General features: G+C 35.7%; 1 protein-coding gene across 2 annotated transcripts in view; it reads right to left on the minus strand.

Annotated features, from left to right (window-relative positions):
• The window catches only part of LOC149551146 (putative cytosolic oligopeptidase A), a 251,797-nt gene that overhangs the window by 87,127 nt on the left and 150,036 nt on the right, over nt 1–14,634 (minus strand). For both annotated transcript variants that reach the window (XR_016352686.1, XM_089786726.1), the window contains exons 11-12: nt 12,428–12,573; nt 11,514–11,631 (exon numbers count right to left, since the gene is read on the minus strand). Coding sequence is in view for 1 of the 2 variants with exons in the window: in XM_089786726.1 (XP_089642852.1) it covers nt 11,514–11,631; nt 12,428–12,573 (264 nt within the window). In the remaining variant the exon portion in view is untranslated. The remainder of the gene's footprint in view (nt 1–11,513; nt 11,632–12,427; nt 12,574–14,634) is intronic.

Genomic DNA, 14,634 nt, shown 5'->3' on the forward strand with positions numbered 1-14,634 from the left:
AAATAGGCACAATGTGGCTTCTTACAGAATCCACTATTAATTTCATAGCCCTTTTATTTTCCTCAATCCATTGAGATTTTTCCCATTCATTCTCAGGCTCAGTACTTTTGTTTTTAACAAATGAGTCTGCTTTGTTTTCAACTGATACCATCATTATCCTTAGCTTCCATGCTGTGAAGTTATTTTCTCCCTCAAGGGGATCCTCGAGTCTTATTGTACTTGTCATTTTAAAATATGAATATGATATGTTAAAGGTATGCAGTCTGAATACTCAAGTTTAATTTTGGTTTGTTATAACCGTGTGCTCTGAGTCCATGTAAATGAACTAAGCTTCTACCGGACTGTATATTTCTTTTAATTTTAATCACAGGTTACTAACAAGTTTGCACTTTTACTTGCAGACATAAGAGCAGATGTACCTTGTAAATGAAGAGTAATATGTTCAATCTTTAATACCTTCAGTATATGTGATTCGTAAGAGCCCAGTCTGCTGTGATGTAGATCTCTGGTTCTTGATCTGCAATATGTTAATCTCTGAATCTCAATCTGCAATATATATTAATCTCTGAAGACCGATCTGCAATATATATCAATCTCTGAAGACTGAGAATGCAATATAGACAAGATATAAGTGAGATGGTATAGAATGATTATGAGCAATATGTTAATGTTGATCTATTGGTGAAGGTATTGAGCATTTATTAATTTCGATGTCAATACAACAATCATCGGTGCACACATATATAGATTCCAATGGATGCCTTCCATGATAGGTCATGATTCTTCAATATCAATAGTCACAAGTTTCCAATTTGATTAGTTAGTATTAACTAATTAATCTGATCTTCTACAGAATCAGATTAGTTGGTTAGTACTAACTAATTTGTGACTGATATGTTATTCATAAAGAGACATATTGGATAAATCAAGACCATCATATTTTTGGTATCGAATGAAAATATATATGTACAAGTTTCATCTTAGTTTGATATGAAGTGCTTGATCAGATTTAAGATACATATAATCAGACTGAGATTATATGTAAAACATACACGCACATGCATGTACAATGACTAGTCTTTGACCGATGCTATTCAATAACAAGCAATTACCCCTAAACTAAAACCAAACACTATAGCCACGTTATTGTTCACAACCATTGTAGCTTTGGTAATGTTCCTGACCATTGTAGCTTTGGTATTGTTCCTGACCATTGTAGCTACGAAACTCTTCACAACCAACATAACTATGACACTATTCACTGTCTATGGTAGTTGTGACACTATTCATGATTACTGTAGTTGTAACACTATTCACAACACTTTTTCATGTCACCTCTAATCTCCAACAATGCTCAGTGATGAACTCACTTTAAAGCAACACTACATAACCCTTGCATTACTACATACTTTTTCCTTTGTTTCCTTCAATGGCTTCATCTTGTGGCCAATTACAACATTTTTCAAATAATAGGTATTTACATATACATCATGCACTGGAATACAATCCAATCATTGTGGTCTCCCTAACAACAGATGACAAACACTCAAAGGCATATTATTACACAAATACCTCGTCTTGACAGCTTACAAATTCAAACTTTACCAAGCATTGTTCATTAAACAAAACCTTGTGATCCTTCAACAACCAACCAATCTGGTAATAATTTGGATGTTTCCTTCTTCTCTAACTTTATTTACCAATCATTTTCCTATAAAAGAAATTTATCAGTACTACTATGACTTCAATAATGACATTGCATACTTTAGAGATTTTTGTTTCTAGATTCAAATGTGTTTATTTTTTGGATCAATGTTTTGGATCATACTCTGCAATCCATCATCAATATGAGAGAATGCAAGAATAAAATGGAAAAAATGCAAACAAATACACAATCAAATCAAGAAACAAAAATCTCATGACAAATGTATTGTTGAAATCTGATAATGTTAATTGCATACTCAACATTACATTTACATATTATGTGATACAAATTCTTCATTTGCTCCAGTTCCTTCCCATCTCTTAGAAATACCTTTCTAATAACAAGGACCTCTCTCTTTCATCATGTAATTTCCCCATTCTTGGCAGGTTGTTGCAGTTGGCTTGGTTAGTTCATCATCATGACCCTCGTGAGCTGACAGTGGGGTTTGAGGATCTCTATTGTGGATTTATTAGGCTTTCCAATGGCTTGTGGAGAGTTTTGGGTTCATTTTGAGAGACTCACTATTTATAGTAAGTAAACAGTTGTTTCCAACGAGCACAATTGAGTTAGACGAGTTGAGTGATGCTCTCAATTTTTATTTCGAGCTTCTACCTTGGGCACCAAGAATCTAGGAGGGAGCATCTATTTATAATAAGTCACCTCGTCTAGATCATTCATCATCTTTCTTCATCAGGATCACTCCAGCGTTGTCAAATTCAATTATGATGTTTCTTCAGTCATTTTCACAAGACGGGTAAATTATTATTATTATTCATCTAAATGCGTTGAGGTCGCTATTTTTGTTGATATTGTACTTGGGCTACCTCAGTGTCATAGCTCATTGGAACTGGGTTGGAAAGTTTTAAATCTTGGGCACACAAAACAAAGGCCTTGTATGTGATAATATTACGATATGGTTGGAAATGTTGTTTTTGGAAGCAAAAAGAAATTAATAAATTATATTATATGGCACATTGTAAAATGATGTTGTGTTGAGTAGGAAGCTTCTTAAGTGAAGTTGCATTTGGGAAACTTTGTTCCAATGGGGGTTATATACATGAGCTCATTTTGATGCAAATGCATCCGACTATCTTATTTTCTTTTGTTGTTTTGGTGACCATTTCTGAATGTTCTGATTTTAAAGGCCCTTGTTGCAGTATAAGGGTTTGTTCCTCAGAATTGCATTTGCAATCATTTTGCAATTTAGTTGCTGAGGTAAGCAAATTGCTTTGCTTCTCTACTGTTCCTACTGTGTCTAAGAAGTCGATTCTTGCCTGAAAAGTTAATTGATCTGTGAAGAGAGTTTGAGCTACAGAATACAGAAGGGAATCTATGATTATTGTTATTAATAAGTTTGAGACTAAATTTTGAGATCTAATGAAGGCTGAGACTGAATTTGAGTTAAATTTTATACTCCTGCATTTTCTGATTGGAAGTTTGACCAGAATGCTGGAGGGTTTCCAACACATTATACGGCAGCAGTTGGGCATTGTACAGGGCTAGGTTTATCCTTGGAAGAACTAAATTTCATTTCTAAGGGCCAATATTGAGAAATTGGGAGCTTGTGTCAAGAATTTAAGGGCATGCATCTATTTTTTTGGAGCTCATGGGCATAATTTAGAGCCCGCGCAGCATAAATTGGAAGTTACATTTAGCTTGAAGGCTAGCAGACTAGTGCAATCTATCTATTGTGGATGATTATAGCGAATATCAGGATTGTTGTGAGACACGTGGAGGTTTTAAATTTGTTGTTGGGCAATTCCTTGCTACATCCGAATGTCAAAGATTGTATAACATTCAGGTTCCATTTCTAATTGTCATTATTCGTGCAAACAATTCAACTGCATAAGTAGAAGGCTGTCATTTGTCTATGAGTTTTGTTCAAGCATTGCAATCTGATTTTCATTACTTATATATTTTCAATAAATATTAAATACAAACATACATTTCAAAAGTTAGAAAAACACAAATGTCCTAGTAATTATCAGTACAGCCAGTTGAGCCAACCAGGCTCCTTAGAGTGGTTGCTTGCAAAGTGTTTGATGAAATGTCAAATAATTGAAAAATTAAGGAAATTGATGTTTCATAAGATTATAACCGGATTGGAGTTACCAGAACCAAGTTCCTACCATCTTGTGGGGTAGGAAATTTAACATTATTTCAGATATGTTGTTGTTTTGGAAGTGACCAGAACTATTGCACTTTCCAGCTATAGTCAGACATAGGAGGCCTAGTAGTTTCGGGAGACGGTGGAGCAGTGGGGAAAATAGCGAGAAGATGAATGTTGTGGAGGAGAGTATGGAAAAAATTAAGCTACATCAAACGAGGTTGGCAGCAAGGCTGTTGGATCCGACGATGGTGGATAGGGCAGTGAGATACATGGTTTTTGCTTTTAGCCTGGCACCAAGGATGCAAGGAAAGAGGCTTGAGTTTTATCCAACGTATTAGAAGAGGTTGGCAGCAAGGCTGCAGGATCCAACGATGGTGGATAGGGCAGCAAGATACATGGTTTATGCTTTTAGCTTGGCACCAAGGATGCAGGGAAGGATGCTTGAGTTTTGTCCAATAGGTGATCATGACCTTGATGTATTTGTGTTTAGTACAACACCCACTAGTTCTATCTGCAGTGTTCAGGAGAGACTTATTTCACAGAGACATTTTGTTGCATCAATGGCAGCCGAGGATAGTTACACTGAGTTTCAACAGGTTCAGGGTTCCAAAGTTGTCACTACAGATAGTGTAGAGGCAATTGGGGCAATTGTTATCACTGATTGTTCAGAGTCTCTCGAGGAGGGGATTGTTATTAGAGATTTATATGTTAGCTATCATAATGTAGCTCGAGGGTGGGAGGCAAGATCTTCCTCAGGTGGGGCCGATACAAATATGGAGTCACTTATTCCTGATATTGGTGTCTAGGTGTTATAGTCGAGTCAATCGATGTTGAACCATGCTCTAGTATTATTGATTCACAACCTGACGTTAGTCATGTGTGCAAAGTCAAGTGATGGCAATTGAGCATTTGTTAGGAGATATGGATACAAAGAGTATGGATAACTTTGATGATTCGTTGGAAGATGCTATGAGTTGCATCGCATATGACATCACTTGCCAGGAATTGGGTGATGACTCCACGGGGGTTTTGGATGGGTCCCAGGATCAGGATTTACAACGACTTTCTGTTGAAGGGGAAGTAAGCTCCTGTGACTGCTTAGATATAGTGAGGGCTTCCACTTCTTTTGAGGTGTCGAATTGAGGTACCAATTAGTTGTATCTTGATTGTAAATGTGTGTGAGGGTGGTAGCACTCATGTAGTGAGAGATCTTGTGGGGAGCAGTTCTAATTCAATTTCCTATCACAATGCAGTTAGTGAGATAGAGAGGTTGCATAGGAGGAAGCATTACAGAGGCATCATGTAGCTAGTCATATGAAGGTGAGTGATGGTTACATCTCTTCAAGTTTTGAGCATTATGATACGATTCATCAGATGTTAGTTGCATATGGTTGGGTGCTCTATTTCAGATGAGCATGGTGATAGTACTCTTTCCCTAGTAGAGGTTTAGCATTTCAAGAGGCTGTCAAGATCTTGAAGCATAATTATTCACAGTTAGTTGCTGATAGGGATTACCTTCTAGAGTGGGGTAGCACTTGTTATGAGACGTTGTTAGAGAACGAGGAGGTGGCTGAGCTCACCTAGGAGCTTGAGGTGACTATGGACTCTCTTCTATGTACTTAGTTGGCTTTCTAGGAGTCATAGTCATGGCTGGATGAGGTGACCATGGAGTTAGAATATGTTTTGTCCACACTAGCACCAGATCCAACTCAGCTACATATTGCGGTGATTAGTAGTGAGTTTGCTTCTAGGGTTGGGGATGAGGGATGTGATGATGCAACAGTCACATCCATCCAGGATATGGGTGTAGTAGGCATGGAAGAGGTGAGAGAATTGATCGAGGATTGTAGTGTGATTTATGTTGTGCCAAGTTTTCAAAGGGATCAATTATGGATTGCAGGGGAGCAGGTTGATGCTTCCACGTATAATTTCTACTACACTGAGTTGTTCATGGACTATTTACTTGAGAGTTCAGGTTTGTAGGAGGATTCATATAGATTGCCCGAGGGTACTCTTGTCTGAGGCTCTCGTGCTATTTGGATGGTGGGAAAGATTGTAGAGACTTTTTCTACGACCTTTCCCCACAGGAATCTTGTGGTTGGTTTTGCTGAGAGAGTTGTCGAGGATCACGCCCAACCAATAGTTCGAAGTTAGAGATTGGAGCAATAACCTGACTCCCAATTTGGTACTAATGAATCACTAACAAAGATTGGGGCCTTTTATAGTTATTACACAGTGAGGAGTGCTCATCATTTCACATTTGACCCACAAATAGAGGATTCGGTTTCATGTTGGTGTGGGTTTGGTACAATTTCATACCATCCATTATGTGATGGGTTAGAATTGTCTCTTGTTGATGGGATCAACAACAGAAAGTTAGATCATTTATAAGTATCAACACACCCAGAATGGTTTGATAGAGATTGGAGTTCGTAGTAGCGTCTCAGCTACCAATGGTTGTTGCCATCGTCTCAAAGCAATTAGTTTGAGTGTCAGTTGGATGGGGACTTGGGGTGTTGATAGAGTTGGTTTTTTAGTTGGTATGACTTTCGATGGGTTGTTAACTTCATCAACACCTAAAGTCATTTTTTAGATTATTCGATTATTGATATCAATTATTTGGGTGTTGGTGCTTCAAGAACAAATTGAATGTGATAGTGATATTGCACAGTTCCACCCATGGGATCCAGCTAGACTATGTTGTACATTTTTTCTCTGGAATTGCTCGGGGGCAACCAATCTTAGGGAGGGAGGGCTGTAATGTCCCTATTGTTAGCAGGTTCATGTAGTTGGCTTGGTTAGTTCATCATCGCGACTCTCGTGAGCTAAAAATGGCATTTTAGAGTCTCTGTTGTGGCATTTTAGGCTTTCCAATGGCTTATGGTGAGTTTTGGCTTCATTTTTAGGGGGTTACTATTTATAGTAAGTCAACAATTGGTTCCAATGAGCTCAATTGAGTTAGAGGAGTTTCTCAATTTTTATTTTAGGCTTCTAATTTGGGCTCCAAGAATCTTGGAGGGAGTGTCTATTAATATAGTAACCCCATCCAGCTCATTCATCATCGTTCTTCATTAGGATCACTCCGATGTCAAATTTTGATTCTGATTGCTTCTTCGGTCATTTTTGTAAGACAAGTAAATTATTATTATTCATCTCAATATGTTGAGGTTGCTATTTTCACTGTTATTGGACTTTGGCTACCTTAGTGTCATAGCTCCTTGGAACCGGGTTGGAAAGTTTTAAATCTTGGGCACAAGAAACAGTTGCCTTCTGTGTAATAATGCTATGGTATGGTTGAAAATCTTGTTTTTGGGAGCCAAAAGAAATTAATAAGTTATATCATATAGCACGTTATAAAATGATGTTGCGTTAAGGAAGCTTCTTAAGGGAAGATGCATTTGGAAAGCTTTGTGCCAATGGGGTTATAGATATGAGATAATTTTGATGGAAAAGCATCTGATTATCTTATTTGCTTTTGTTGTCTTGGAGACCATTTTTTAAGGTTCTGATTTGTAATGCCCTTGCTAAAGTATAAGGGTTTGTTCTTGAGAATCACATTTGCAATCATTTTGCAATTTAGTTGCTGAGGTAAGCAAATTAATTGATTTGTGAAGAAAGTTTGGGTTACTGAATAGAGAACGGAATCTGTGATTAATGTTATTAATAAGTTTGAGACTAAATTCTGAGATCAAATTGAAGGCTGAGACTGAATTTGAGTTAGATAATACTCTTGCATTTTTTGATTGGGAGTTTGACCTGAATGCTGGAGGGTTGCTGAAACATTATATAGCAGCGGTTTGACATTTTAAAGGGTTGGGTTTATCCTTGGAAGGCCTGAATTTTAATTCTAAGGGCCAGTGTTGAGAAATTGGGAGCCTGCGTCAAGAATTTAAGGGCCTGCATTTATTTTTTGGAGCTCACATGCATAATTTGGAGCCCAGGCAACATAAATTGGAAGCTGCATTTAGTTTGAAGGCTAGCAGACCTGTGCATTTTGTCTATTGTGGATGATTATAGGGAATATCAAGACTATTGTGAGACATGTAGGGATTTTAAATTTGCAGCTGGGCAGTTCCTTGCTATATCCGGACATCAAAGACTGCATAACATTCAGGTTCCATTTGCAGTTAAATTGAATTTATGCAATTTCATTTCCAGTTGTCACTATTTGTGCATACAATCAAATAGCATAAGTAGAAGGTTGTCATGTGTTTATGAGTTTTGTTCTGGCATTGCAATCTGATTTTTATAACTTATATATTTTCAATAAATACAAACCATACATTTCAAAAATTAGAAAAACACAATGTCCTAGCATTTCACCAGCTTAAGGAAATTGGTGTTTCACAAGGTTATAACCGGATTGAAGTTATTACACATCATCTTCAAAATGTGATGACTCAGCATCTCCATTTATATGTGCAACTTGTGCATTGTCTTCCGGTCTTCTATTTGTCATCCTTTGATGTTGGGGACACTCTTGGAAACTTCCTCCTCTTAGTCCTTGTCCTCTTCCTCTTCCTCTCTGATCTTTGTTATTTTGATCATGAGGATGGTAGGAATTATTTCCCCTCTGATTCTGACTACTAGTAGAGTCACCATTCTTTCAATCTTCATTTGGGCCTCCATAAGTCTGTCCATGAGGCTTTCTACCATGTCCTCTTCCATTTGGTGTTCTCCCAAACTTCTTGTCTAATTCATCTTCTATCTTCAAAGAAAATTGATATGCATCTCCAGTCATACACACCACTATAAACCCTTCTTGATCACTTGGCTGCAACCTATTTATGTAATGGATAACTATCTCCTTTATGAATTCAAATTGACCCAATCTAGTAAGACTCAATAAAACTCTTCTATGTATTCCTATACCTTCTTGCTTCAAGCCTTGTATTTTCTTTAGAAAATCAAGCTCATAGTCAATAGGAATGGACTGTAGGTCTTCAAGGTTTTAACCATCTAATCTCATCTTGTTATCTTCTCCTTTCCTCTTCCATTTCTATCCAACTCAACTTCTTTCCACCAAATTTTAGCATTACCTTTCAGCTTGGCCTTTGTGAATCTAACCCTCTCAAGATCTACTTTTTTTATACTCCAAATACTCCTCAATGCCATTGATCCAATTGATCAACTCTTCTAGATTAAGATTTCTAAAAACTGTCGAAACTTCAATTTTTAATCTTTTCCTAATCTTTGAAATGGCCCTCAAAAACTAGCTTCAACAAGATCTCTAGCAATTTCCTACACTTCTTCAAATTGGGTCCCTATTCTTCATATTCATCCTCACTTTCATCTCTTGCCTTAATATCGACTCCTCTATGCAGCTTCTCTTGCAATTCTTGCACTTGTCTCTTAAGGGCTCTAGAATGCTCTTATGTGATGCCAATGACTCTTCCACCACATTTTCTTTGTGGAGGTATCATTTTGCACTTATCTCTCAAATCCACAACTAGAATCTTGGTTGTAAACTACCTCACATTCAGTGATTTGTCTATACATGGGAATTTTAGCTTTTATATCACCCAATGAAGGGTAGGATTTCCAAAAAAGTGGAAACTTCAATTTTTCATCTTTTCCAAATATCTGAAATGACCCTCAAAAATTAGCTTCAACAAGATCTCTAGCAATTTCCTAAACTCCTTCAAATTGGGTCCCTAATCTTCAGATTCATCCTCACTTTCATCTCTTGCCCTAATATCGACTCCTCTATGTAGCTTCTCTTGCAATTCTTGCACTTCTCTTAAGGGCTCTAGAAAGGTCTTATGTGACACCAATGACTCTTCCACCACATTTTCTTTGTAGAGGCATTATTTTGCACTTATCTCTCAGATCCACAAATAATCTTGGTTGTAAACTGCCTCATGTTCAGCAATTTATCGATACACTCGGGAATTTTTGCTTTTATATCACCCAATGAAGGGTAGTCCCCTTCCTAATCCAAGCACACATAACAAAATAGAGAAATAAACAAAAAATTGCACAACCAAATAATTGCAACAATAAAAATATTTGCTATCTATTATCTTCAATGAAATGGCATTACAATATTTGGAAAAACAAAATGCCACAACCACATAGACATTTTCATTATAATAATCTATGAGTCAGAGCCACAAATTCACTATCTGAACTACCCGAGGTAACCTTATTTCTCTTCTTTGTATTAGGAAGTTTAAACTCCATTTTAAAAATTAAAAAACCCCCCTTTGAGCTCGACCCTCTTTATATTATTTTGTCATACATTAGAATTATTCCAAGAAAATGCCCTCAAATGGGTTTTGACACTCACTTATTTGAAGGGTTTTCATTTCTTTCTCCTAAGGTGGGACAACATCTGAAAGCCATCTGTTGTGAACCGTGCACTAGATCTCTATTATACCACACTTGTGAAACCTCTCGAAGTCAGGACTTGGATCATAAAGTGCCATTTCTAATCATTTTAGACCCCACCCCCCCCCCCCCCACTTTCCGCAGCCTCTAAGGCCTTCAAAACTGAGTTCAAATTTCATTTACCACCCTATCAAAACTAAATATTCAATATCTTAAAATTATCTCGCTATGAAGCTTTACTAGTATGCTTTATTTATCAAACATGGACCCCTTGGGAAGTAAATAGAATAATTTGTGTTCAAATCAAAACTTACTAAAAATAGTTAACTTTCTAAAAAACGTATCCCTACCTAAAATAGCCCTTATTAAAAAATTACACAAATTTTTGGTGATCCAATATTGCTCTTACACCCTAGATGCTCCTACATCAGAAACACAACTCTTTTTGCAAGTGGCCCCCATACTTCAACAAAGAGAACCCACCACATTTGTAATAGTTGATTATCCTTAAATATCAATTATTGGCATTCGATGCACTTAATATACTTCTTGTTTGGAGTTGCTAGCTAGAATGGTATTTAGTTTATACTAACTCTGGTTAATGCATCATAAAGAACTCAATTAGTAGGATCCAAATCATCCAGTCGAATTAATGCATCAAGGGCAACATGAAAGAGAAATAAAGGCAACAAGAATGAACTACAGCCTATCAAGACTACATAAAATCTAAAACAACTACAAAAAATGCAGTTAAAAAAATTATTTTTTTATTAAAAAACCTAGGCCCTTTTCTATGTGAATCAGCATGACCTATAAACATTTTTTAATATTTACATGAAGTTTGTTAAGCTTCAAATTTTTTGTTCCAAATTTAGTTGAGTAATCAAAGAACACACGATAGACGTTGGGGACTTGTTCCAAATACAAACACACAGAATTTCAACATATGAAGATTTAAACAATTCATATTCACCAAGAAACCTATTGCACTTAATTTTGACTATCCTCTATTTAGAAGTTCGCAATAAAACCCCAATTCATGAATAAATATACAAGTCATGGATGAACGGAGGTATACTTGAAAGTATGCAACTAAATCCTAATATATCATCACAGAAATTGATAAATTGCTACAATCACTAACATGAAGATATATGAATTATTTATTTCTATAACCTAAAGATATAATTCAGCAATGTGCATCATTCAATAATAGTTATTTTAAGCTTTAGTTTACTAAACGTGAAGCAATGAATAGTCATTTCTTATGACAAAGAAAAATAGAAAAAGTATCTTTTTGTGAAAATACAATCAAAATATCAAAGGTTAGAAAGTTTCCACATAATAAAGACACCCCACAAGATATACCTGCCGCAAGCTTAGTGAAGCTGCCCTAAAAGTCCGTCCTGCTACAAGCTTTGAGTATATAGATTCAGAGAGTGTTTCACCAGTTTTGTAGTGCTTAGCAATACCCAAGAGTGTATCCCTGTGGGTGAAATAGTTAGAAAAAATGATATTCAATGCATGCAACCTAAAATTGCTCAAAGAAACAAGTATTCATCATAACTAAACCTAATGTACTTGACCATTCCTACCATGCAGTCTACCAAATAGTACAGTACTTATACTAAAATCCAGTTAATAATAAGTTGCTCCATCATCACTAATAAATCTATAACCTATTGATATCCATTTCTTTATTGAGCAGTAAACTCAGAATCATTTTCTTTCTACTCCATTATCAATGGAATGCATGCATGATTAGTTGATTTTCAATTCTAAGGACAATAAACAATACACAACTTAAATTTTATCTAATGATTCAAATTTTAGCTTACATTTAGATAACCTCCATCATATGACTGATCACTTCAAGTAAAAACCAGATTAAAAAAAATTCCTTTCAGTTTAGAGTTTACCTAGAAGAAAAATCATTGAAAACTCAAAAGTCATAACAAAAATTCAAGAAACTCACAAACATTGCAAGTCACTGAAGAATTTCACTTTGCGTTGATGATTTTAATTTTCAACTGCTATTAAGATTTTTTTCACATGACCTCATTGAAAACTCAAAAGTCATAACAAACAGCCAGCCTGATGACAAAAAAGAACCAAATTTTTGACTTCTAAGTTCAACTGCCAGAGATATGAAAAGAAAAAATATAAAATCCACAAACATATGAGCAACAGAGATACTGTACTCCATAAGTAGACATCCAAGAACCTATGGGGGATAATATACTCACCCACTCTAACTAAAGTAACAGTTAAAGACCGATTACCTGTGATAGCACCAATTCTCCATGAACTGTGATGGAAGCTCAATTGCATCCCACTCTACACCTCGAGTGCCTGCTACTAACCCTTCATCTTGCCTCGTAAGCATATGTTGTAGAGCATGCCCAAATTCATGGAATACAGTCTCAACCTAAATGCAATGTCAGAGGCCTGATTAACATAATGAATCTGATATAAATATTATGATGCTTCCTAAATGCATTACTTTCTTGCCAGTTTAAACATTGAGATAGATTTCATACTCCTGTTATCATCTAAATTTATATGAGCTCTTGTTCTATTCACAGTGAAGAAAGATTATTTGGCTACTCTAAATCAACCAAAGCACATTCATAAGTTTTCCTATGTCTTTAAATGATTCATCGATTCCACAGTTGACTGAACAGTAAAACTGTCAAATAAATAACACATGCATATGTTTACAAGTCATGGACTTCTCCTCTCCTTTCTTACTGAACCATGGGAATCCAAGCAGTCACACTTTCATAACTGAATAAATGCTATGCGTAGATGGAAAATTGTGCTATGCAAATATGATGTGTTAGGAATATGGCATCATAGGATGTATAAAATTAAAATAATTCTTGTTGGGCCTGTTAGGAATATGGCATCATGTTCAGAATTCTCTTCTCCTCTTAATTGTGTTGGTGATTAAAATTGAGATGATCATAGAAATTGCAAAAGAACAAATTTTTGTTTGTCAAAGGTTCAAGCAGATAGACATTATGATTTAAATATACATTTCTCTGGAACTCTTTTCTCATTACTGTTTACAACTACTGGTGCATGTGTGAATCACTTGTGGGCTAGGCAGAGTGTCTAAAAGAGAGATCATTTTTTAAATTTTGTGCTCTACAGGAGAAGACACTACACTACCAACACCCAATCTTTGGTGCAAAGCATGCATTCATACGAGGCAACTACTGAAAAAGAAAAAGAAAATTAACAATCTGAAAACAGAATATGGATGCTTGTAGTATACAGTCTCGTATCTTCATCAAAGGCTTTCATTTTTGTATGGAAGCATGAGGGTTGGGGCAAAATAGTTGAACTGAGCTAAAAGTTCATATTTTTATTTCTAGTTATTATTAATTTTCAAATTATATTATTAGTTACTGTAGAGATCATGTGCATGCTTTAAAAGTGAAAAAATAATTATAAGATTGAATAATTTATATATGGGTTAAGGCGCATATAGGTGAAAACTGACACTTTGAGTTTGTTTAGAATAAGAGGGGTTAGGTATTTTCTGTATGGAGAAAAATGTCACATTTATAGAAAATTTTGAAGGTTCAAAATTCTACACGTGGCAAATCAAATTACAGTTGATCATTATTGACAAGGGTCTACAGGATGTGGTATGCAGAACAACAACAAGGCTAAACAATGCTGATGGAAGCACAAAGTGGACTACGGAGGATAGAAGAGAAAAAGTTCTGATTGGTTTTCGACTTTTAAATCCATAACTCAACCACTTAACTTATCAAAGACCTCAAACAAAGTGTGGGATGATTTGAATATTACAATTGAATCAAAAGCATTGAGTACAGAAATGGGTTCAAACTTAAAAAGCATAAATTGTTCAGGCTAAGAATGATAGAAGGTGACAAGATTATTCAACATATCAGTAGGTTTATGTAATAGATTACTCTCTGTGTACAAAAATTATTTTGCCTTCTATGAGTTGTTTTGTCAAATAGTATACTTGTTCAAGATTAATGCAATGTTTCAGTAAATAAATTACATAAATTAAAATTATCAGCCAAGTTTTCTAATATAACCAGCTGTAATCAATATTTTTTTGTTTACTATGCAACAGCTGATGAAAACTCAACATACAAGAGAACTTATGTCTGAATTTCTGGAATTTAATTAAGAAAACTTGGAAAAAGAATATCAAAGTAGGATATTACATACTTTGCCCCACTCAAACAAACTATTATGTCATCCATCCGAGGAAAAGGAAGTCTATACCTTACTATTATCTTCTTGATAGCTCTTTAATCAGTAGACATTCTCTACTCTCCGCTCTGCTTAGGTTCCAATACTGTAGGTACTACACAAGCACTCAAACTTTCTCTAGCAAGAGCTTTCCTCAACAACTCTTGCACTTGCCTAGTCGATTTCTCATTCTCTATAGGTGTCATCCAGTGTGGTGTTTTGTTTGGTAAATTTTCTCTCAAAACTAGAT

The sequence above is a fragment of the Cupressus sempervirens genome, chromosome 6, assembly GCF_028749045.1.
Source record: "Cupressus sempervirens isolate cs-2001-9-10 chromosome 6, ASM2874904v1, whole genome shotgun sequence".
Classification (NCBI taxonomy): Eukaryota; Viridiplantae; Streptophyta; class Pinopsida; order Cupressales; family Cupressaceae; genus Cupressus; species Cupressus sempervirens.